This window comes from Ovis aries, chromosome 1 (genome assembly GCF_016772045.2).
Source record: "Ovis aries strain OAR_USU_Benz2616 breed Rambouillet chromosome 1, ARS-UI_Ramb_v3.0, whole genome shotgun sequence".
NCBI classification, from domain to species: Eukaryota; Metazoa; Chordata; class Mammalia; order Artiodactyla; family Bovidae; genus Ovis; species Ovis aries.
Window position 1 is genome coordinate 74,718,981 of NC_056054.1, and position 27,637 is coordinate 74,746,617.

General features: G+C 36.9%; 1 protein-coding gene across 2 annotated transcripts in view; it reads right to left on the minus strand.

The window, feature by feature from the left end:
- Positions 1 to 27,637, minus strand: part of DPYD (dihydropyrimidine dehydrogenase) — a 930,457-nt gene that overhangs the window by 467,359 nt on the left and 435,461 nt on the right. For both annotated transcript variants that reach the window (XM_004002217.5, XM_060411987.1), the window contains exon 13: positions 3,482 to 3,697. In XM_004002217.5, the coding sequence (XP_004002266.3) occupies positions 3,482 to 3,697 (216 nt within the window). The remainder of the gene's footprint in view (positions 1 to 3,481; positions 3,698 to 27,637) is intronic.

Below are 27,637 nucleotides of genomic sequence, written 5' to 3' on the forward strand. Positions count from 1 at the left end.
TAATATATATATATAGAGAGAGGTATGTGTGTGTGTGTGTGTGTGTGTGTGTATATGAATAGCTTATAAATGAACAGAACTTCTGCTTAGGTTTGAATTTGATTTAAGATAGTGGTAAACTCTTCTGAGTTTATCTGTATAGTAAAGATATATACACCCTGCAGTTAGATATTATTATTTGAAGTATATATGTTGCTACCTAAGAGAAATAAATAAAATACAATTAACAAAGCCAAAACGTTATCTATTTTCTATCAGTATAATGCAAACACAGGTAAGGAGGTTATTTTATATGAAATATTAAGAATATCTAATATTCCCAGTTAAACAGAGCATTACATCAGTTTGTAAATATCATTTTATAGTGATATTTCCAATATTGTCTTTATAAACAGGACTTCAAGAAAAGCAATCTAGGTATTTTGGGAAACTAAGCAACTCTTATTTGGGAAGAAAGAATATAGTTAATAAAAGCCAATTTTTATATTATTTAACACAAAAGCAAACACAGGTCTTTGTTATATTTAACATTAAAAGACTGATCATTTGCCTCTCTAAAGAAAGCACATACAGCTTCTATATAGACTGCACAGTAAAGAATAATATATTTCTGTTTACTGAGATATCAACTGGCATTTCACTGTAAGTCAATGGTCTATCATTGCTATAGCATATTAGACCTCAATCTCTCATCTATAAATGTCAAGAGTATATATATGTGTGTGTGTATATATATATATATATATATATGATGAAAATCAAAGCATGCTCCAAATGCTCCAAAAATTAAAAAAAAAAAAAACAAGGGAAACAAAGTTCCCCTAAACATGCTTGCTGCAGAAATCAGTGTAATATTCAGCTGTCAATCTAGAAAAACAAAGAGGGACCCACACTGTCAGTAGGACAGGATAATAAAATTTCCAGCAGATGTTCAGACAGGGCTCTAATTTTTACTGAACTCCCTTGGTAAGCATTTAATTTCTTTATCATATGCAAGCTTGGCAAATTGTACTTCATCAAAACTGCATTGTGAAATATTAATATTTCATATGATAACAAAACTCCATAGAATAACCTTTGTCATATTAAAAGCATCCAAATTTCAAATGTCAGGACTCTGAATTTTAATACATTTTAAGTAGACTCTTGAAATTGCATACTAATTATAATGAGGATAATCTAAATTGGTATGCTATAATGTCACACAAATGTGTAGTACATACAGTACTTGAATAGATGTCTTTAGTAGGAGGCTGTGAAAAACACAAGTTGTATACTACAACATTTCACCAATAAGAAAGCACAAAAATCATAGGACAATAATATATTTGAAACATATCTAATCATTAAATAGAGACAATATAAAAAAACAAAACAAAAAGTAGATCTTCATGATACAAACTGACTATGTTGCAAAATCATATATGGGAAGTAATCATTTTTTAAAATAGACTTACAGAAGCCCAAGGTGGCATCCTTATTTATGTCACTACAATCTGCATGAGTGCATTTAAAATAGTTTTTGCACAAATATTTTGTTGTACCCATCATCAAAGTAAGTAAAATAAAGCTTCCTAAAACCCCCTATCATTATGTTTTATGTGCCAAATTTAATTTGCATTTGTCCATAACTCTCCTTTTGAAACATCATCACGGACTTCTGAATTGATAGATTAAATTCAAATTGGAGGTCTAGAAGGAAGTTAGCTTCCACATTCATTTCTGCTGGTGATCTTAATGAAGGCAACTGCTCTCAGGTTACTGAGAGAGACAGCTTCACAAATCAAACGCGTGTCACCAACGGAGTAAAGACAAATGTCTCTGATTAATCAGAATTCAATTTTTGTAAGCAAAGAAACCAGCATATTCGAAGCAGACATCCTTTTGCCTACAATTCTTCACTTATTCCTCATTAGCCACCCATTTTTGTTTACATATAAAATTTTTTCAGTAGCACAACTAGTCATTAAATGGTATCAGCGATTCAATTTTTCTCAATGGATTAAACATCGGATTAGAGCTTCTGAGTAATTCTTAAAGGAAGAATTGCAATACAAACAAATATAATGTCAATATTCTACAAAGCTGTAAACAACTGATTAAGGGTATTCTGAAGCTAAATTCAGTATGTTGTTTATTTTTACACTTTATTTAACCAAAGAATTTCTGAGAATTCAGCCAATTTATTAAAAAAAATCCTTTAGCTATTTAAATATAAAAATATTTAGGTACTTTTTTTTCATGCACTAGGTTTCTAACTTTTGAGGATTTCTAGATAATCGTGATCACATTTATACGTAGCATCTTGTGAAGCTGTCAGAATGAGACAGCCAAGATGTTTTAGCCATAATAATGCCAGCTATTGATCCTAGTAAGAGGAGAAAGAAGAGAATGTGCTTAATGGGGCATTTTGTTCTCTATTATTTTCTTTGCCTAAGGATAAGGCTGATTTAAATAATAATAGTCTTTTCTCAGTCACTAGATTCACACATTCTTATACATTAATTATTACTAACTACCAGTAAGTATTAAATAAACCAATAGGTGTATCATCTAAAATTTTATCAATAAAAGGTAGAAAAATGTTAAATTTTGCTGATCTTTTCTAATTCAAAGTCATATGAGGATGCAACCCTCTATTGCATAAATTATCCTACTTTTAAAATGTTCACTTATATACTTTCTATATTTTAAAGACTCAATCTTAACTTTAATATGTAATTAATTTTCTACTAAGTATGTCCACTTGCAATGTGAGTACACAGTCATAATGTCAAATTAAACTCAGGTCAATGCATTTGGGGAAACATTTCTCTATTTAAAAATTCAAGAAAAATCTTTTCCAGGCACCAATTAAGTTATACTGAGTGATTCATTTTTACATGAATTGGTTTCCAGGATTATGTACAAATCAAATTCATTGTCTTGAGTTGAGGCACATGTTCTCATTCACGCACATTCAGAAATCACAAAACAATTAATAATGCCAAAATAAGAGTTAGTCTGTGATTATTAAATGAAATAGACATTCTGTAGTATTTACATTTTTGATACTTCCTAGACAAAATACAGTGATTCCCTGTTGGTTCAGGATAAAGAGTCTGCCTACAATGCAAGAGACTGGGGTTTGATCCCTGGGTCGGGAAAATCCGTTAGAGAAGGGAATGGCTACCCACTCCAGCATCTTGCCTGGAGAATTCCATGGGACAGAGGAGCCTGGCAGGCTACAGTCCACGCGTCCTAAAGAGTCAGACATGACTGATTGACTAACACACACACAGACAAATGAGAAATAGAAATCTAACCCATTCCTCATCCTGAGACAGAAGAAATGTAATGAAATTAGCCCATTTGTAATAATAGGTCTTACCCAATAGTTTAATAACTGTTATATCTTGGTGAACCTTTGCATTATAATACTTATACCCTAATTAAAATAAATGATAAATATTTCAAAACAAATTCAAAAATAATTTCTTACCTTATCAAGAGAGAAAGTTTTGGTCAGAGCAAAGGCCCATCCAGCTTCAAAAGCTCTTCGAATCATTGATGAACTGGTAGTTGGAGTTGCACTGGCAAGACCAAAAGGATTTGCAAACTTCAATCCAGCCATTTCCACACTAATGTCCACCAGATCAATGGGAGTATAAAACAGGGGGAGTTCGGGCTTAGCAGAAACTGAAGCTCCATATTGTGACTGCAAAAAAAGACACATAGCCAATAATTATTCTTGAATCACATCTGATTTCTCCATATAATCTTTTACAAAAATCACTTCAGCACAGCATTAATATTAATATAGATTACACTGGTCTGTTTGGAATGATTAAGACTGGCCAATAAAGTCAGTTAGCAGAGAATAAAATTCATATATCATTTTTTTCTTATTTCAAAAGCAGTACAGAGTATATTAACAGAAATAATATCAATTAAATAAACAAAAAACTATACTTAAAATATACTGAGATTCAAACACAAAAAAGAATAATTTCAAAATTTATCTCCCTGAACCTATTAACCTAGCCTTTTTGTACTTAATTTGTAGAAGTGTCTGTAGTGCTCAGAAATATGTTAAAAAAAAAAAAACAAACCAGCAAGTCAGGAGACCTAAATTCAATTTCCAGTAACTTCATTCTATTTATGAGATTTTAGGAAAGCCACCTAATACATTCTTGCTTTTTCTCCTTTACTGTTTTCAGTACAGCAGCACAAATTCTGGCTGCCTAATTTCCTACCTCCTAGAGATACTGGAAATGCAGGAAATCATAAGCAATAGGGAGACATCTAATTTGGAAAGTGGATACTGTACTCATGTATACAGGGAGGCTTTCTTCAGCAAAAACAGGTACCAAACAGTTAATGTCGAAACCGTCCATTGGCTCTCAAACTGTAAAATTATATTTGTTAAATGGATATAGTATAAAGCTACCTTGAATTATTGGAAAAAAATCAATAAAAAATCCTTTACAAAGTGCATGGCCCACTGCAACATAGTAGGTGCTTGCCAAATGCCGTCTCTCTGCAGAGATTATTAAAGCTTTCATTGGGTTCTTTATAAAATGTCTGTTTCTCTCTTTTCCTCCCTCCCTTACTCTCTTTCTCTCTGTTTATCTTTGAAAGACAAATAATACTGGCAAATATAAAGAAGATGAATTTTCTTAGCCAAAGAAGTTACTGAATAGACCAGTCTAGTTAATTCTAAAGTAAGAACTCTTTTCTCTTGTGAATAATCACTCAAAAGTTGTTTGAGCAGAACTTTAATTTTACAGGAGTGTGTCTTGTGTAGATAAAGATTGCCATGACTTGCATAAAAATTATTTCTGGACCTCCACCATTTATAATGCAAAGTAAAGTTCACTTAATATGTAAAAAGGCATCAAACTTGTCAACTGAAAGACTAATGTGTCTCTGGTGCCTGCAAAGTGGTGCCTGATGGCATCTACACTTCTGCTGTGGCATGCATCTTCTGCCAAGAATGTTCTGGGTTTCAAGGTACATTTCTGAATATTGTGCAGTTCTATATCGTGTGGATAATTCTTCCAGTTCTCACGTGGATTGCAATATTATTAAAAGGATTATTAACAAAAACAAAGTTATAGTATATAATATAACAAAATGTGGGACAACCTGAGGCGTGTTAATTTGAGGCATGTGTGTCTGTGTGAGTGCGTGCAGGAATAGGTGAGGAAATAAACAGCTTCCATTAGATTTTCTCAGCTCTGTGTCTGCGTGCTCAGTCACTTCAGTTGTATCCAACACTTTGCAACTCTATGGACTGTAGCCCACCAGGCTCCTCTGTCCCTGGGATTCTCCAGGCAAGAACACTGGAGTGCTTTGCCATTTCCTCCTCCAGGGACTCTTTCCAACCCAGGAACTGAACCCGCATCTCCTGCGTCTCCTGCACTGCAGGCAGATTCTTTACCCACTGAGCCAACTGAGAAGCCCTTTCTTAACTCTAAATAATTCACACTGAATCAAGGATCAGATGAAGGAAGAATTTGCTGACACCACAGTTTGGTTAACACCAGAGAAATTTTACAAAACAATTTCCTTCCATGTCTGAGGAACCTAGAAACTTTGGGGAACCTTTCATCTGATGATAATGATAGAAATACTTCCAGTTCCATGTTCGCTGAAGTGATACAGTCTCTCATCTTTTTGTGGCTTTATACTGAAATAACTAACCTCTTGAATCTCACAGGTGAATTTTAGTTTGTCAAAAATTATAGTTATACAGCTTTGGGCAGTAGACCAAGGAGGTAGACATATATGTGTAGTTCAACTTGCATTTCTTAATTTATGTAGTTTTAAATACACAAAGCATTGCTTTGAAATTCTTAAACATGTTGGTACCTCAATATTTAGAAAGGAAATAATGTGGGCAAACGTTGCAATATTTTTCTTAAGTTTCAAAACAAAAATGAAAAGCAAACAACAAAACACATAACAAAAAAAAATCAATACACACAAAACTTTTTCAAATGAGAGGTATAACTTTTCATAAAATGTATATTTTATTTTATCAACAAAAATACTACTAATGTATAGGCAGATAAGATACAACCTTTAGCTGTAATTTGTTATTGTTAGTTTGGTCACTAAGTTGTGTCCAACTCTTTGCAACCCCAGGAACTGCAGCATACCAGGCTTCTCTGTCCATCATAATCTCCCTGAGTTAGCTCAAACTCATATCCATTGAGTCAGTGATGCCATCCAACCATCTCATCCTCTGAAATCCCCTTCTCCTCCCGCCTTCAATTTTTCACAGCATCAGGGTCTTTTCCAAGTGTCAGCTCTTCACATCAGGTGGCCAAAGTATTGGAGCTTCAGCTTCAATATCAGTCCATCCAAAGGCTTCCCTGGTAGCTCAGACAGTAAAGCGTCTGGCTGCAATTCAGGAGATCTGGGTTCGATCGCTGGGTGGGAAAATCCCCTGGAGAAGGAAATGGCAACCCACTCCAGTACCCTTGCCTGGAAAATTCCATGGATGGAAGAGCCAGGTAGGCTACAGTCCATGGGATCGCAAAGAGTCGGACACGACTGAGCACCTTCACTTTCAATGAATATTCACATTTGATTTCTTTAGGATTGACTGATTTGATCTCCTTACTGTCCAAGGGACCTCAGGACTCTTCTCCAACAGTTCAAAAGCATCAATTCTTCAATTCTCAGCCTTCTTTATGATCCAACTCTCACATACATACATGACTACTGGAAAAACCAGAGCTTTGATCACACAGACCTTTGTCGGCAAAGTGATGTCTCTGCTTTTTAATACACGTTTCCAGGTTTGTCATAGCTATTCTTCCAAGGAGCAAGTATCTTTTCATTTTGTGGCTGCAGTCACTGTCCACATTGATTTTGGAGGCCAGAAAAATGAAATCTGACACTGTTCCCTCATTATCCCCATCTATTTGCCATGAAGTGACTATTTTTCCAGTCATCCAGTGAAGTGAAGTGAAGTCGCTCAGTTGTGTCCAACTCTTTGTGACCCCATGGACTGTAGCCTATCAGGCTCCTTGGTCCATGGAATTTTCCAAGCAAGAGTACTGGAGTGGGTTGCCATTTTCTTCTCCAGGGGATCTTCCCAACCCAGGGATCGAACCCGGGTCTCCTAAACTACAAGCAGATGCTTTACTGTCTGAGCCACCGAACAAATGTAAGAAACAACCTAGATGTTGAATGATGAGGATTAGTTCCCCAGTGACACTACTGTACAAAGGATGTTATACTGGCATCAGGAACAACACAAAGAAAAAGAAAATATTGACACAGAAGACAGTCTATCCTATAATAAGTAAAAAATAGTGGTGAATAAAACAGATAAAAGTCTCTGAAGATTACATGTAGAAAAACATAAAGAAAGCTACCAACCAATCAAGTGAACACAAAATTTAAATCACAGATCATTCACCACACTATCCTTTACCTCATGCATTATCTGATGTATTCCCATTAGCTTGAAATATAATCTAACACATTCTTCACCCATCAGGCTCTTAGTGATTCTTTGAAACTCAACTCATGCGAGCATATGCTTCCTGGGGCATTTCCTTAATGGATTCTATACACTTGTCTAATGTAGCTGACTCTTTTCTTAGATGTTTTATGATTTAAAATATGGCTCCACCTCAATAGTCATCACACTCGGCTGCGCATGTTGATTTTTCTCTGCAAACAGAACGTATACTCCTTGAAGGCAGTGACTGTAGCATATTCAAATTAATATCTCCATTAGAATCAAAAATAATTGCAAAATATGTTTATATTATGTCATATTTTATATAAAACACTTATTCTTAAAGGCAGCTCTGCCCTTTGCAGAAAAAAAAGATAAATAAAATCACTTTTCCTCAAGGTAATCCTCATTATTTATTTGCTCATTTTTATTTTTAACATATAATGTTTTTCAAAAATCTCACTGTACTTTGTTAGATGGCTCATTTACCTTTTGTGCTCTAAAATGGCTGAACCAGCTAACATACTTAAATGGGCTAAATACAGAAACCTGAATTTAAAATTTCCCTCCTCCTTTCCCTTCTCTAATGAAGGAATCATCTTATAATCTGGACATCACCACAATCTCACTAGTTGTTCAAAATGCACTTTAAAAAGATTAAGGACTATTGTCATAATGGATGAATTCATTCATTAATGAGTTCAGTTAAGCATTTGTGCAATGCTTATTATATGCCAGGTACTAGTATAGTCACTGGGGATTTAGCACAGAGTAAGTCCAACGAGGTGCCCACTGTCATACAGTCTGTTTTTTATAGAGAAGCTCGGAGGGTTGATGGGAGTCAGACACCTAGAAACTAAAGGAAAACTACAGAATCAAAAAAAAGGTGAAGTAATAAAGAACTGAGATCAGGATGGAGGGCAAGAGTAAACCCAAAGACAAAGGAGAGACTAAATGTTCAGCAGAATTTTTGACAGCAAAGTAACACTTCTTTTATAAAACCCATTGTTAGACATGAGACACTGAGAATGAGAGCGATGTCTAAAGATGACTTTTACAAGTTTGCTTTTTCCACTTCAGAATTTTTTGTGGGAGATTGAGAAAAGATTTTAGTTACTTACAATTCAATCTAAAAAAAATAACTCTCCAGAAAGCAGGAATAGAAGGAACATACCTCAGCATAATAAAAGCCATCTACAATAAACCCACAGCAAACATTATCCTCAATGGCAAAAAAATTGAAAGCATTTCCTCTAAGTCAGGAACAAGACAAGCATGCCACTACTATTCAACATAGTTTTGGAAGTTTTAGCCACAGCAATCAGAGAAGAATAAGAAATAAAAGGGATCCAGATAGTAAAAGAAATAAAACTCTCACTGTTTCCAGATAACAGATCCTCTATATAGAAAACCCTAAAGACACCACCAGAAAATTACTAGTCGATGAATATAGTAAAGTTGCAAGATATAAAATTAATACACAGAAATCCCTTGCATTCCTTTACAGTAACAATGAGAAAACAGAAAGAGAAATTAAGGAAACAATCCCATTCACCATTGTGATGAACAGAATAAAATACTTAGGAATAAATTTACCTAAAGAAACAAAAGACCTATATATAGAAAACTATAAAACACTGATGAAAGAAATCAAAGAGGACACTAATAGATGGAGAAATATACCATGTTCATGGATCAGAAGAATCAATATGGTGAAAATGAGTATACCATCCAAAGCAATCTATAGATTCAATGCAATCCTTATCAAGCTACCAACAGTATTTTTCACAGAACTAGAACAAATAATTTCACATTTTTTATGGAAATACAAAAAACCTTGAATAGCCAATACAATCTTGAGAAAGAAGAATGGAACTGGAGGAATCAACTTGCCTAACTTCAGGCTATACTACAAAGCTACTATCATCAAGACAGTATGGCACTTGTATAAAGACAGAAATATAGATCAATGGAACAAAATAGAAAGCCCAGAGATGAATCCACACACCTATGAACACCTTATCTTTGACAAAGGAGGAAAAAATATGCAATGGAGGAAAGATAATCTCTTTAACAAGTGGTCCTGGAAAACTGGTCAATCACCTGTAAAAGAATGAAACTAGAACACTTGCTAACACCATACACAAAAATAACCTCAAAATGGATTAAAGATCTAAATATAAGACCAGTTCTTTGGCCCATTTTTAGACATTTCTCCAAAGAAGACATACGGATGGCTAACAAACACATGAAAAGATGTTCAACGTCACTCATTATCAGAGAAATGCAAATCAAACCACAATGAGGTACCATCTCATGCCAGTCAGAATGGCTGCCATCAAAAAGTCTACAAGCAATAAATGCTGGAGAGGGTGTGGAGAAAAGGGAACCCTCTTACACCGTTGGTGGGAATGCAAACTAGTACAGCCACTATGGAGAACAGTGTGGAGATTCCTTAAAAAATTGCAAATAGAACTGCCTTATGACCCAGCAATCCCACTTCTGGGCATACACACCGAGGAAACCAGAATGGAAAGAGACACATGTACCTTGCAGCACTGTTCATTGCAGCACTGTTTATAAGAGCCAGGACATGGAAACAACCTAGATGTCCATCAGCAGATGAATGGATAAGAAAGCTGTGGTACATATACACAATGGAGTATTACTCAGCCATTAAAAAGAATTCATTTGAATCAGTTCTGATGAGATGGATGAAACTGGAGCCGATTATACAGAGTGAAGTAAGCCAGAAAGAAAAACACCAATACAGTATACTAACACATATATATGGAATGTAGGAAGATGGCAATGACGACCCTGTATGCAAGACAGGAAAAAAGACACAGATGTGTATAACGGACTTTTGGACTCAGAGGGAGAGGGAGAGGGTGGGATGATTTGGGAGAATGGCATTCTAACATGTATACTATCATGTAAGAATTGAATCGCCAGTCTATGTCTGACGCAGGATACAGCATGCTTGGGGCTGGTGCATGGGGATGACCCAGAGAGATGTTATGGGGAGGGAGGTGGGAGGGGGTTCATGTTTGGGAACGCATGTAAGAATTAAAGATTTTAAAATTTAAAAAATAAATAAATAAATCAGCAACCTAAGAAGAAATGTACAAGCAAAGATGGAGCAAAAGTAAATTGCTTGATATCTGTTACTTCATGTATATCAAGTGCAGCAGTAAAACAAAACAAAAAAAAACCCATGTATTTTTTAAAAATAAATAAATAAGTAAATAAATAAATATAAGACCAGAAACTATAAAACTCCTAAATAGGAAGAACACTACTGACATAAATCATAGCAAGATCCTCTATAAACCACCTCCCAGACTAATAGAAATAAAAGCAAAAATAAACAAATGGGACCTAATTAAACTTAAAAGCTTTTGCACAACAAAGGAAATTATAAGCAAAGTGAAAAGACAGCCTTCAGAATGGGAGAAAATAATGGCAAATGAAACAACTGACAAAGAATTAAATCTCCAAAACATACAAGCAGCTCATGCAGCTCAATACCAGAAAAATAAATGACCCAATCAAATAATGGGCCAAGGAACTAAACAGATATTTCTCCAAAGAAGACATACAGATGGCTAACAAACACATGAAAAGATGTTCAACGTCACTCATTATCAGAGAAATGCAAATCAAACCACAATGAGGTACCATCTCATACCAGTCAGAATGGCTGCCATCAAAAAGTCTACAAGCAATAAATGCTGGAGAGGGTGTGGAGAAAAGGGAACCCTCTTACACTGTTGGTGGGAATGCAAACTAGTACAGCCACTATGGAGAACAGTGTGGAGATTCCTTTAAAAACTGAAAATAGAACTGCCATACAAACCAGCAATCCCACTGCTGGACATACACACCAAGGAAAACAGAACTGAAAGAGACACATGTACCCCAATGTTCACTGCAGCACTGTTTACAATAGCTAAGACATGAAAGGAACCTAGATGTCCAATGGCAGACAAATGGATAAAAAAACTGTGGTACATATACACAATGGAGTATTACTCAGCCATTAAAAAGAATGCATTTGAATCAGTTCTACTGAGGTGGATGAAACTGGAGCCTATTATACAGAGTGAAGTAAATCAAAAAGAAAAACACCAATACAGTATATTAACCCATACATATGGAATTTAGAAAGATGGTGACGACAACCCTATGTGCAGGACAGCAAAAGAGACACAGATATAAAGAACAGACTTTTGGACCCTGTGGGAGAAGGCGGGGGTGAGATGATTTGATAGAATAGCATTGAAATACGCATATTACCATATGTGAAATAGATCGCCAGCACAAATTCAATCCATGAAACAGGGCACTCAAAGCCAGTGCACTGGGATGATACAGATGGATGGGATGGGGACGAAGGTAGGAGGGGGGTTTGTGATGGAGGGACAAATGTACACCCATGGCTGATTCATGCCAATGTATGGCAAAACCCACCACAATATTATAATGCAATTAGCCTCCAATTAAAATAAACTAATAAAGAAAAAAATAACTCCATGACAATCATAGACCACGCTGCTGCTGCTGCTGCTGCTAAGTTGTTCCAGTCGTGTCCAACTCTGTGCGACCCCATAGACAGCAGCCCACCAGGCTCCCCTATCCCTGGGATTCTCCAGGCAAGAACACTGGAGTGGGTTGCCATTTCCTTCTCCAATGCATGAAAGTGAACAGTGAAAGTGAAGTCGCTCAGTCGTGTCTGACTCTTCACAGCCCCATGGACCGCAGCCTACCAGGCTCCTCCGTCCATGGGATTTCCCAAGCAAGAGTACTGGAGTGAGGTGCCATTGCCTTCTCTGATCATAGACCATGAGAGGTCCCAAATTTATAAAGGTTATACTTAAAATTTCTCATTTCATTTCCTCCAAAATCCTCCAAGGAGCTTCAATGCTTGCAGAATACAGAATACAGCATAATCTCTTTATTATTATATAATCTCAGTTGTGATCTGGGTTTTTCCCTTTCCTTACTTGTTCTAATCACATGTTTCAGCCCTTCTAATCTCACCTACTACCATTCCCTCACATCTGATACTTCAGTTTATTGAACCACTTATAATTTCTCATAAAAATCAGTACCACTAATGCATCTATGCATTATGATTTTTTTGCTACAATGTTTTTTCCTGCCTGGTTTTCCTGCTCTGAAAATTCCAACTAATCTTCTAAGAGTCAGTCTTATCTCCACCAGGACATTTCTGCAGCTATCCACAAGCACAGTTGTTTCTGAATCATACTTGTTTCTTGGTTGCTTACATGTATTGTGTCCCATCTAATTTACTTTCAGCACCTAGCATAAGACTTGGCAGAAAAATGATTACAATATTTGTCGAATGCATCATCCTAGTACTTACCTTTTTTATATCAGTTTCCATAAGATGATGATGATCAGTTTACATGAAATAATCATTAGCTATATTTCAGATATTTAAAAAATGTCCAATATTCTATTATTCTAATGTACAGTATATGTATCAATGTGAGAGTTGGACCATAGAATTAATGCACTCAAGAACTGATGCTTTCAAATTGTGGTGATGGAGAAGACTCTTGACAGTCCCTTGAACTGCAAGGAGATTAAATAAGTCAATACTAAAGGAAATCAACCCTGAATATTCATTGGAAGGACTGATGCTGAAGCTGAAACCTCAATACTCATATACTCAATATATACTCATATACTCAATACTCAATACCTCATGCAAAGAACTGACTCATCAGAAAAGACCCTGATGCTGGGAAAGATTAAAGGCAGGAGGAGAAGGGGATGACAGAAGACAAGATGGTTGGATGGCATTACCGACTCAAACTCATGAGTTTGTTCAAACTCATGTCCATCACTTGGTGATGCCATCCATCGGTCGAAGGGGGTGACAAATGGATGGCATCACCGAGAATGATGGACATGAGTTTGAGCAAACTCCAGCAGACACTGAAACTCGGGGAAGCCTGGTGTGCTGCAGTCCATGAGGTCGCAAAGAGTTGGATACAGCTTAGCAAGTGAACAAGAGTAACATTCAACTCTTACCTCTGGAAGACTATATAATTTAGCAAAGGCTCTCAAAAGAGCTACCTAGTAGAAATGATAAATAACTTTCTGGGCAATGTAAATATAGGTATTCTTTAATTCAGTCACAATAACTGACATAAAATTGACCTTACAATTTTGCCAGGATCCAGTTTAAAATAAGGCTTTGCTGGTAGCTCAGCTGGTTAAGAATTCACCTGCAATGCAGGAGACCCTGGTTTGATTCTTGGGTAGGGAAATTCCCCTGGAGAAGGGATAGGCCACTGACTCCAGTATCCTTGGGATTCCCTGGTGGCTCAAACAGTAAAGAATCTACATGCAGTGCAGGATACCTGGGTTTGATCCCTGGGTTGGGAAGATCCCCTGGAGAAGGGAACAGCTACCCACCCCAGGATTTTGGCCTAGAGAATTCCATGGACAGAGGAGCCTGGCAGGCTATAGTCCATAGGGGTCACATTTCTGCCTGCCATGATTTTGAACTTTCAGATTCAAATGGACTCCTTTGGTTCCAAGTAATAACTAGGTTCAGAAGGTTACTGTGATGGAATAGAAGTATCTCACGTAACTCAGAGGGAATGCATCATGTGTCCAGGAAATGCTGGGACTCCACTTGAAAAGCCATATGATTTATCTCTTCCTTTCTCCTCCTCTCTGTTTATCTAGAATTATTCTGTCTCTGCAAATTGACTTCCCTTGCTTCCTTATCCAGAATGGTTGATATTTTATAGGTCTAGCCCAGACATTTTTAAATCTACATGTTAAAATTTTGGAGAGGTTTTTGCTTTTTTTTTAAAATTCCAATGTCTTGGCAAGAGAGACTCCGTACCAATTACATCAGAATCACTCTGAGTAGGACTCAAACACTGTAATTTAAAAAAAATGTCTCCAAGAGATTGCACTGTGAACCCAAGCCTGAAAATCATTTCTTTAGCCATTGTAAAGCTTCTCCTAATTCTTATTCTCAAGTGAGACATTCAAGTTTAGCCACCATCATCTAAAATGCCTGCCTTATTCAAATAAGCTGGGCACATACTCTTAAAAAGTGTTCATATGGGGACATTTATCTGCTTAAAACGCATCAGTTCTGACAATCATCAATACATTTTCAAAATGTTAAGGCACACTGTAAAAATAGGTCACTTACTTTATAATCAAAATGAACAAGATACTTGAATGAATAAGCAAATAATACTTATTAGGAAACTGACCTAAAAATTATTCATGATAGTTTGATTAAACACACACATATAGCATATGTACACATGCATTGAAAACTATCATCAAATGTGAAAAGTACATACCATTCAGATATTAATGAGATAATCAATCATAATGCTTTTCATTTGAGAATAGAAATAAAAATAAGTACAATCCTGTAATACAATGACCAATTATTTTATTATTATATTATTACTCTTTATCACTAGTATTCTATTAACCTGGCTGGGTCATGCATTCATAGACAGAAAAACATGCATACATAACAGTTATGTCTCTGGGAGGAAAGCAAATTACATAATAATTATGTACCCCAATTGCATTTTTCCCTAATTTGCCTTAATAGAATGATTTTTTTAAAAAACACTGTTAAAAGCAAGTCTATTGCTAGTGTTATGTTGGACTAAAGAAGAGATAATAACTATTACTATGTTTCTTGCAATTTAAAATCATCAAATAGCTTTCACTCATGCATTTCACTTATATTTCGTTATGATATATCTACATTGCTTCCTGTCTTGGGGTACAACAGCTCTTGAAGCATCCATTCTGAGATTATTTTAAGGCAAAAAAAAAAATAACATTGTGTAGCTACTTATAGCTAGATTAATTCATAGGTTGGATTAATGCATTAACTCTAGCTCACTTACTTTGCTCTTTGAAGAAATATCTGGGGGAGGGGGGTGGAACTTGCAAAGCAGAAATTATTTGGATTAGCTGCTTCCTTGATGGAAAGGCCTAGGTATAGGATTATAACATAAAATCAGATTTCATTTCTCCATTTTGAGAAATGTTTATTTCTAATGAAAATTTTAGACAGATATGAGACTATGAAAAAGTTTTGAGGGGAGAACAAGATGGCAGAGGAGTAGGTGGACGTGGAGTACATCTTTCTACATGGATACCTCAGGAATACACCTTCAGGCACAGAAGTGCATGCAAGAACACCAACATCAAGAGTGGACAGGAGGACCTGACCAGAGGAAAAGAATATATAGAACCACGCTAAACTCAGTAGGATAAAGGAACTAGGGAGAAAAACAGGAGTGTTAGTAGGACTGGACATGGCCTCAGCAGGTGGGGGAACTGAAGCAGGGGTCTGATCCCCACAGCAGGGCAATTGTGTGAGTCAGAAGAGAAACACTAAAGGCTGAGAGCGAAACAGCTGATCTGTGGCAGCCTACATGGAATGAGAATAAGATAGCCCTTGCTGCTGCCATACATACTATGGACAGGGAAGCAGGTCCCCTGGAAGATGCAGCGGCTGAGAGCTGGAGTTTAGGGACTGTGGAGCAATCCCACCGTGAAGGCTGATATTGACTGAGGAAAGACGGATCAAAGGGATGTGAGGGAGGAGACTGTGGTGGGAAACGCCTGTGGAGGAAATCCGGGCAGCCATGAAAGCAAGGAGATACTGCTGAGTCATGTTTACGCATGGAGTGAAGCCATCAGGATAGCCTCTCTCTCCCCACACTCTCTCCCCACCAGCATTGGCAGCTGAACAATAGACAGGCTGGCTCATCAAACTCCTGATGCACTAAACTACAGAGTAGGACCCCACCCAGGGTGCCACTTTAAGTTCCCGGCACACAGATCTACAGAGTAGGACCCCAGCCAGAGGGCCCCTTTATGTGCTGGATACACCGAACAACAGAGAAGGACACCAGGCAAGGGAGTCTTCTAAGTGCCTGAACAGGAGGAGCTACAGGGAAAGACTGGCCAAAGAGGCCCTCTGATTGCCAGCTAAGAGGCTCAAAAAGACTCTGATAGGGCCATAACTCCTGCAGTGGAGGCAGTTTGTGTCCCAAACACTTGACATCACCAGGGTCCCTGCAAGGCAAGCAACTGCACCACCTTTATGCTCAACTGGTGTAGAGCTGCCACAGGCAAAAAAAAAGAAAAGTTTTGTGTTTATGCTCACAGAGTCACTTCGGTCCTGACAGACTCTTTGTGACCCTGTAGACTATGGCGTGCCAGGCTTCTCTGTCAGGGAGGGGGTCCTCCAGGCAAGAATAATGGGAAAGTATTGGCCAATACTGGTTGCCATACCTTTCCAGAGCACTATATTTCCTGCTGCCCTAGCCTCCAACCCCCCCACGCCCCGAGTACCTGGTTCTGCCAGAACCCCTGCGACACAAGAAGCTGCACCACCTCCACACCTGGTCCTCTTAGGGGCAGACCCAAGCCCTCCAGGGCAGCCCCAGGAGCACACCCCAGTGGACAACCCACATGCAGAGGTGGAAATAAAACCACAATTGAAACCCAGAGGCAGTGTGGCTAAGGAAGAAGACCCAAAACCTTCCCACCAGCTATATAAGCTGCAGATTAAATCCACATGATCAACTAGCCAGACTCTGTGTCTATGGAATATATAAAAGGTCATGGAGAGCTCCTACAAAAGAAAACACACTAGCTCTGATAACTGTGGACATTGGAAGCAAGAACACACAGGAGTAGGGCCAGATTAGAATCTGAGCAGCCCTCACAGCAGGTCCAGAGATCAGCACAGTGTTGGAGGGCATCCTAGGGAGGTGAGGTGGACTGTGATTCCCAGGGAGGGAAAGGACACTGACAGCAGGGACTCAAGAAAAACATTTATTATTCTTTACGTTGACTTGCTCTGTGGATTCTCTTGGATTTTTTCTTTTCTTATTTTTTTTCACGCTGTTTTAGTTGTTGATTTTTTTGGCACTATGAAATCTAATTAAGCTTGTGAAATTTTTTTATTTTGCTCAGTCACATTTTTTTTTATTGTTGTTATAAACCTCTTCCTCAATGTTGGGCTTTTGCAGTTTTGTGAAGTTTCCCTGTTTTTTTTTTTTTTCTCTCTTTTCTCTTTTTCTATTTTAATTTTTAATGTTTTAAACCTATTTTTTTCTACATTTATTCTTTTGTTTGCTTTTCCTACTGTTCTTTACCCCTTGCAGATAATCTTTATGCATATAAATCTTCTTTATCTACCTTTATCTACCTCTATTTAACACTGCATATCAACAAACAGTAAAGCTCTCACTGTTTGCAAATGACAGATACTGTACATAGAAAACCATAAAGATAGTATCAAAAAATTACTAGAATTAATCAGTGAATTTAGCAAAGTTGCAGGATATAAAATCAACATACAGAAATCACTTGTATTTATATATACTAACAACCAAAAATCAGAAAGAGAAATTAAGGAGTCAATCCTATTCACCATTGCAACAAAAAGAATTAAATATCAAGGAATAAACTTCCCTAAGGAGATTAAAGAACTGTACACAGAAAATTATAAGACACTGATGGAAGAAATCAAAGACAACATAAACTGATGGAGAGATATTCCATGTTCCTAGGTAGGAAGAATCAACATTGTGAAAATGACTATATTACCAAACACAATCTACAGATTCAATGTGATCCCTTATCAAATTACCGATGGTATTTTTCATAGAACTAGCACAAAAAATTTCACAATTCATATGGAAACACAAAAGACCCCGAATAGCCAAAGCAGTCTTGAGAAAGAAGAATGAAGCCAGAGGAATCAACCTTCCTAACTTCAGATTATACTACAAAGCTACAGTCATTAAGACAGTATGGTATTGGCACAAAAACAGAAATGTATACCAGTGGAACAAGATTGAAAGCCCAGAAATAAACCCATGAACCTATGGTTATCTTATTTTTGACAGAGGAGACAAGAATATACAATGGAGCAAAGACTGCCTCTTCAATAAGTGGTGCTGGAAAATTAGACAGCTACTTGTAAAAGAATGAATTTAGAACACTTCCTAACACCATACAAAAAAAGAAACTCAAAATGGATTAAAGACTTAAATGTAAGTTGAGAAACTATAAAACTCTTAGAGGAAAACATAGGCAGAACACTTGATGATATAAATCAAAGCAAGATCATCTATGACCCACCTCCTAGAGTAAGGAAATAAAAACAGAAGCAAACAAGTGGGACCTGATTAAACTTAAAAGCTTTTGCACAGCAAAGGAACCTATAAGCAAGATGAAGAGACAACCCTCAGCATGGGAGAAAATAATAGCAAATGAAACAACTGACAAAGGATTAATTTCCAAAATATACAAACAGCTCCTACAACTCAATGCCAGAAAAAGAAACAACTCAATCAAAAAGTGGGAAAAAGACCTAAACAGACATTTCTCCAAACAAGACATACAAATAGCTAACAAATACATGAAAAGATGCCACAAATCACTCATTATTCAGTTCAGTTCAGTTCAGTCACTCAGTCGTCTGACTCTTTGCGACCCATGAATTGCAGCACGCCAGGCCTCCCTGACCATCACCAACTTCCAGAGTTTACTCAGACTCATGCCCATCGAGTCGGTGATGCCATCCAGCCATCTCATCCTCAGTCATCCCCTTCTCCTCCTGCCCCCAATCCCTCCCAGCATCACAGTCTTTTTCAATGAGTCAACTCTTCGCATGAGGTGGCCAAAGTACTACAGTTTCAGCTTCAGCATCATTTCCTCCAAAGAAATCCCTGGGCTGATCTCCTTCAGAATGGACTGGTTGGATCTCCTTGCAGTCCAAGGGACTCTCAAGAGTCTTCCCCAACACCACAGTTCAAAAGCATCAATTCTTCAGTGCTCAGCCTTCTTCACAGTCCAACTCTCACATCCAAACATGACCACTGGAAAAATCATAGCCTTGACTAGATGGACCTTTGTTGACAAAGTAATGTCTCTGCTTTTGAATATGCTATCTAGGCTGGTCATAACTTGCAAGGAGTAAGCGTCTTTTAATTTCATGGGTGCAGTCACCATCTGCAGTGATTTTAGAGCCCCCCAAAATAAAGTCTGACACTGTTTACACTGTTTCCCCATCTATTTCCCATGAAGTGATGGGACGAGATGCCATGATCTTCGTTTTCCGAATGTTGAGCTTTAGGCCAACTTTTTCTCTCTCCTCTTTCACTTTCATCAAGAGACTTTGTACTTCCTCTTCACTTTCTATCATAAGGGTGGTGTCATCTGCATATCTGAGGTTATTGATATTTCTCCCGGCAATCTTGATTCCAGCTTGTGCTTCTTCCAGTCCAGCGTTTCTCATGATGTACTCTGCATATAAGTTAAATAAGCAGGGTGACAATATACAGCTTTGACATACTCCTTTTCCTGTTTGGAACCAGTGTGTTGTTCCATGTCCCATTCTAACTGTTGCTTCCTTACCTGCATATAGGTTTCTCAAGAGGCAGGTCAGGTGCTCTGGTATTCCCATCTCTTTCAGAATTTTCCACAGTTTATTGTGATCCACACAGTGAAAGGCTTTGGCATAGTCAATAAAGCAGAAATAGATGTTTTTCTGGAACTCTCTTGCTTTTTCGAACTTATTTACAATACAGAAAGAGACTCACAGATATAGAACCCAAACTTATGGTTTCCAAAGAGGAAGTGGGAGTGACAATGATAAATCAGGAGTTTCAGATTAGCAGATATAAATTAATATAAAACTGATAAACAATGATGCCATACTGTATACCACAGGGAACTATATTCAGTATCTTATAAAAAATTACCATGGAAAAGAATTTTAAAAAAGAATATATGTATATAGATATAGATATATAAACTAAATCACTTTGCTATACAACAGAAACTAAATAATACTATAAATCAACTATACCTCAATAAACTTAATTATTTTTAAAATTAATCAATTAGTTTATAAAAAAGAAAAGAGTATGTGGTATGTAGAACCTCTACTTTATACAACCATAGGGTTGGTTAAAAGAATAAAATAGTACTTTAAGAAAGGGCTTCTAAAGTAGTGAAGGATCCCTTGCCCCCGCCCTCTGTAAATAGTAACTAACATGTTGACAAATTTTCAAAAATGTCAGTCAAGAAGGTAACAATCGCCACATTCACAGGCCTGGGGCAAAGGTGTCAACACTGCTGACAAGATGTCAATGACTAGTATAAGAAAAGCCTGGTGACCAGCACAGGGTGGTGCCTGACAGCAAATCCATGTAGCACAAAGAAGTCAGTATGATCAAGGCGAGAGGGATGAAGGCAAATGAAAGAAGCTGACATTTAAGAAAGGTGGCAGCAGCAATGTTAAATATTAAGACTTGGAATAAAAAGCTCAATATTGTAAGTCAACAACCTACCAGGCTTTTGTGTTAACCTATTAACTCTTGTATTTCTGAGAGGAGAAGACTCTGATGTAAGTTAAGGTGGGGGTAGGAAGCAGGGAGAAAACTCATATGGTTTCTCAGAGGTCACATTGCCAATTCAACAGGTCAGTTAGGCTGCTTTGAAACTCATCTGTCTCATCTTTAAACCAGTAATTGTGAAGCATAATTGTGGGAATCAAATGAGAAAAATTATAGCACCCTTCAGTTTCCACATTAACTGTACCCCACCACCTGTTTTAGCAGGTGAAAGTAGTATTTATCACCAGTGATCTGACTGAATTTGTAAAAATCTATTTCCTAAACCTTATGTGCCCTGTAATCCTAAGCATATTCAATTTTTTAAACACAGTTATCAAGTGCGTACCACATGGTTGGCATTTGTTTGCCAACCACCTACTATGAGATAAGAGCTTTTCTAGGCATTAAGGAATCATAAAGAACAAACTGACAAAAACATATTGAAGGCTACATTCCCATGGGCCATTTTTCTTTTTATGGCAGATCTTATTGCTATTTTTGTCTCTTTGATTTTCTAAGTATTTATTGTAAAACCCTTTCAGAAGATAGTTCTATGATTCAATTGTTCTATTACTTGAATTTACTCTTTCAAAGTCTGTTCCTCACTTCCTGCCCTGTGTGTTAAGGGGTTGAATCAAATGACACCTGTATCCCTCTCAACCAACTTCAGCATTCAGTTCAGTTCATTTGCTCAGTCATGTCTGACTCCTTGTGACCCAATGGACAGCAGCACGCCAGGCTTCCTTGTCCATCATCAACTCCCAGAGTCTACTCAAACTCACGTCCATTGGGTCAGTGATACCATCCAACCATCTCATCTTCTGTCATCCCCTTCTCCTCCTGCCTTCAATCTTTCCCAGCATCAGGGTCATTTCAAATGAGTCAGTTGTTCACATTAGGTAGCCAAAGTATTGCAGTTTCAGCTTCACCATCAGTCTTTCCAAAGAACACCCAGGACTGATCTCCTTTAGGAATGATTGTTTGGATCTCCTTGCAGTCCAGAGGACTCTCAAGAGTGTTCTCCAACACCACAGTTCAAAAGCATCAATTATTTGGCTCTCAGCTTTCTTTATAGTCCAACTCTCACATCCATACATGACTACTGGAAAAACCATTGCTTTGATTAGACGGACCTTTGTTGGCAAAGTAATGTCTCTGCTTTTTAATATGCTGTCTATGTTGGTCATAACATTCTTCCAAGGAGCACATATCTTTTAATTTTATGGCTGCAGTCACCATCTGCAGTGATTTTGGAGCCCAAAAATAAAATCTGACACTGTTTCCACTGTTTCCCCATCTATTTGCCATGAAGTGATGGGACCAGATGCCATGATCTTCGTTTTCTGAATGTTGAGTTTTAAGCCAACTTTTTCACTTTCCTCTTTCACTTTCATCAAGAGGTTTTTTAGTTCTTCTTTGCTTTCTGCCATAAGGATAGTGTCATCTGCATATCTGAGGTTATTGATATTTCTCCCGGCAATCTTGATTCCAGCTTGTGCTTCTTCCAGCCCAGTGTTTCTCATGATGTACTCTGTACAGAAGTTAAATAAGCAGGGTGACAATATACAGCCTTGAAGTACTCCTTTTCCTATTTGGAACAAGTCTGTTGTTCCATGTCCAGTTCTAACTGTTGCTTCCTGACCTGCCTACAGATGTCTCAAGAGGCAGCTCAGGTAGTCTGGTATTCCATCTCTTTCAGAATTTTCCACAGTTTGTTGTGATCCATACAGTCAAAGGCTTTGGCATAGTCCATAAAGCAGAACTAGATATTTTCTGGAACTCTCTTGCTTTTTCAATGATCCAACGGATGTTGGCAATTTCATCTCTGGTTCCTCTGCCTTTTCTAAATCCAGCTTGAACATCTGGAATTTCACGGTTCACGTACTGTTGAAGCCTGGCTTGGAGAATTTTGAGCATTACTTTACTAGCATGTGAGATGAGAGCATAGGTTTTCCAATTTGTAAAATGGGGGAAACTGTTTACTCCCGAGGCAGTTTTTGAGTATAACATTAATGCTAAGCTTTTATAAAGGTATTCAATAAATTAGATTATTTGAAACATGTATTATTTGGGTTTCCAAACCATAAAGAATTTAATTTTGTCCTTTTTATGGATGAAAATAGTAAGGCCAAGATAACATATTGGAGACTTTATTGAACCAGGAATTTCACATCTATAAATATTAACACACTGTGCTGCCTCAAAGCCATTAATGAGATGATCAAAAGGCAACATGACATTCCCAAAGGTCTGAAGGCAGAATTCATGAGTAATTAAGTCAGAGCTTGAACCCAGGTATCCTGAATTTTAGCCTTCCATTACATCACTTTATCCAGATTTTTTTTCTTAATTTTTATTTTATATAGGAGTACATTTGATTAACAATATTGTGCTAGTTTCAGGTATGCAACAAACTGATTCAGCTTTACATATGCATGTATCTATTCTTTTTCAAATTCTTTTCCCTTTAGGTTGTTACAGAATATTGAAAAGAGTTCCCTGTGCTATACAGGAGGTCTCCGTTGGTTTTTTATTTTAAATATAGTATTGTGCACATGTCAATCCCAAACTCTAATGCTTTACAACTTGTTAAAGATTCAACTTTAATAAATCATTGAATGCAGAGAGCAAAATTCTAGGTAAAAATTTCAATTGAGTTTTTTGCAGGTGAATTTTCCCCAGGAAGCTAAAGATTTTTTAGGGCTCTGTTCTACTGTGATACTGTCCTTAGCACCATACAGCACCAGGCATCAAGGTGTTAGAGATTTGGTCTGGAATTCTTAACACATATATAGTGCATTTGAACCAAGTGACACTGAAGGGGCTAAGTTCTTTTATAAAACAGAAGCATACACTGAGATCAGGTTCTATATGGCATGGATCAGATTTTTCAGAGTTATTTTTCTACCCCTTCTAGAGTTAGCTGCCTGAAGTAGCAATCTACTGCTAGATTGGTAAGGGAATATTCTGCCTTTATGGAGACAATTTCATTTTAAATTACTTCTCAGGTCAAGTGCTGCCATTTAATAAGGCTTGGAACCTTATACAAAGTCAATAAATGGCATTAAAATTACTTATTAGTCATGGCATTTTCTTCTATCACCAACTGCATAGTTTTGTTTTGATAGCTCCATTAGATATAGATTCATTCCTCATTTTTTTCTTTGATATACTTTTACAACATACAGATGATATAAAAAATAAATCCCTCATCATACACAAAAACTATACATTATTAAAATTGAATTTTTAATAAAAAGTGTCATTTCTGATAATTAATAATTACTTTAAATATTAGCTAGGGAATACACCAAAAATTAACAGGAATATACCACCAAAAGGTGTCATTTCTCAATGACAGTAAGCCAATTTAACTTTTCTACTTCCCACTGAAAGGGATAAAAATGAGATCACAAGCACTTCTGATTCTTGTTCAGCCTAAAGGTCCAGTCTCCCAATGAGAAACTGAGCTGAAGTCATCACAATACTGTGATTCTGATCAAGTGGAAAAACTTGGCATGGAAACAGGATTTAGCCATGACATACTTCAATATTATTTTTCGGAGGCTATCACTATCTCAAACTAAATCCATTATGATTTAAAACTGTCTTTTTATTGATATTCATTGTTTTCCAACCTGACAGTGGCCAATGATTTATATCAATTTTCTCTTAACACAGAAATTAAAGAGTCTGAAATATATCTTAAACTAAAGAATGCTTTTTCAATAGGTCTCAAGATTTTAATACAGCTGTCATTTGTAAAGCCTTACCTCCTCTCAAGGGTAGAGGAAGGTTTAGGAGAAGAAGCCAGCTCCCTTGATAAGATCATTTTTATATGAAGCAGTGGAGGATTAAAAAAATTAGTATGACATATTGATGATGCTTTTTTATAAGGCATTTTTATTCTCTAAGTAGAAAGAACACTGCAGTTGGCTGTCAATCATTAAACCACAAATGAAGTCCTTTGCCTGGGTAGGAGATTTGCAACTATACCAATGCTGGTAAACTAACCACCAAATTATAGCCCTTTTCCTGCCTCACCCAGATTTCACAGGGGCTGCACACCCAAATAAATGCCTCTTGGCTACCCATTCATCTAACAGCTGGAAAGATGACACTTGACATTTGGAAACTTTCCTGTGAAGATTGCTGCAAGGCTTTCCCATTAGCTTCCTGGTGAGACTGTAAGGTCGAATAAGCTGCCTCAAAACCTGCAAAGGGTAACGGAAATACTCTAATATTAAGCCTGTGCAATTTAAATTTCTAATTCTCAAATCATAGTTCTCAGATATTGTAGAAACCACTGGTATATTTCAGGGCAAAATAATTTCTTTGAAGATGTGGAATTAAAGTGATATTTTAAGCAATGATGATGGTAAGTCCCTTTTATTTAAAGTTGGCACCAAAGGCCTTCTAAGCAAAAGAGACTTGGACATAGATAAGTTCTTCCAAGTTTGTTTTCTAAAATCCCAGACTGTCATATTTTTGGCAACCGTTCATTTTTGTCCAGAGTAGAAATCTTAAACATAAGGCCCCTGTTGTTACCATTCTTTAGGTTTTATTTTCACATCATAGAATAGCTATTAGCAATAGCTTTAAAATTCTAACAGTCTAACAATACTGGTTTGTTTCAAAAACCATTGACCTAAATATAAAATGAAACTGTAAATACCACAGTATTAAGAAAATGCTGTGATCTTATAAATCTTTCAAGTGTAAAGACAGGACTTTTTTTCTCTTTAGAAAGGGAACATTTAAAGAGATCCCCAAATCAAAAGTTTTAATAACCTGACTGTTCACTAAAGATATTAGAAAGACAAAATCCCTCACATAATCTCAAATCCTAAAAATGGCAGAAGGTGAAAGATTTCATTTATTGATATGAATATACATAATTCAATTAGCTTTATGACAATGATCCTTCCACATTGTGCTCAATTTTGAATTCCCCATCTACAAAATGCCCTTACAATTTTCTACTCTTGCTTGTTAACTCAGTATTTCCCATGTGAAAGATTGACAAGACTGAATAGGCCTCTCTAAATGTTCAGTCATATGTTCAAATGCAGATAAAATTAATAATATGATGAAAGAGGAAAATGAAACATTTAAAAATATATGCAGAAAGACACTGAAGAAACAGGAGACATGAAAGATATTTGAATCTTGAACTAATCACCATCTGAGGCTAAAATCACTTTTTAAAAGTTAATTTAGTGATGCTGAATTTTACCCAATTAGCAACAATCCCCATTGACAGATGGGGATTCCTCAGGATGGACATCTCATGGCCCCAAATCACAAACCAACACAAACACAAACCTAGCTTTCTCAAAACATTCCATCAACAAATCCACCAAAAAGGCTCTCAGCTCACAGAGAAAACTAAATACTTAGCAATGACTGGGAAGACGTCTTTCTCTTCAAACTAAAATCACAACTATCATGTTGTACTCACTCACTCTATGGTGGGACTATGACATGACTCTCTCTCCACTAGGTACTGAAATCACAAATTTGCTTCACATAGACTACTGAACTGCCAAGAGATGGTAATAACTTTCTGTCACTCTTGACCTGAGGCAGATCTGAACTAGTGACCAAGAGGTTAAAGGCTCTGTATCTCATTACCAAGCCCATGAGATATCTAGTTTCTTCAACAACTAGTGATTCCTTTGTGTCTCAATCAAACCAAAACAAAATACACAAAAACCTCACGTAATAGAGAAGCAGGTCATCAGTGAAAGGGATTTATGATAGTTGTGAAGGATATTACCGATCCATATACTATATACAACTGAGTAGGATCACATTAACTGTGGGAGAACTTCATTAAAACTTCACTAAAATATCATATAAATGTCACAGAAGGCACACAACACTGTAGAAAGTTGAGCTGAAAAACACTGTGGAAAGCTAAAACTTAAAAGACAACTGTGTTCTGTGATCTTACAGGATTAGGAAAGGCATTTTAGATCTAATATGATGCCAGAACATTCATGTGTGTATTTTGTACATATGTTCTAAGAAAATTTTGCCAAAAGAATTAGTTTCAGAAGGGATTGACAAATTAGAAAGAATGACATAAGAAATAATCATAAATAAAATAACACAACAGTATCAGGCACCAGGCTCCTCTGTCCAAGGGATTCTCCAGACAAGAATACTGGAGTGGGTTGCCATTTCCTTCTCTAGGGGAATCTTCCCAACCCAAGGATCGAATCCGGGTCGCCCCCATTGCGGGCAGATGCTTTACCATCTGAGCCACGAGGGAAGCCATTATAGGAATTCAGCATACCTAATTAAGGGTAAAATTTGAGAAAGAGAAAGAATAAAACATATTATTTGCAAACACGCATGTAGACAAACTCATGTGTATAGAAGGAACATCAAAACGAAACTAATAATAACATTAACTTTTTGTTGTTGAGAATTGACCTCAAGTGCTTATTCCCAATAAACAATATTCCGTAACTATTCAACTTTACTATCCTGTAACTTATTATTTAGTGACCCCTAAATCACTTGTAAACTCAGTAACCAAAACTTGTTTTTTAATTTAATCTTTAATGACCCAATGCCTCCTTCCTTATCCTTTGTAGTTTCTCAGGAATTCTACCTGGAAGAAACCAGGAATTATCTTTTCCATTCCTTGCCTATAGTTCAAGAAGCTCTACACAAATTCTCTCCCTTATTTGAATTTCTATACATTCCATATTTATCT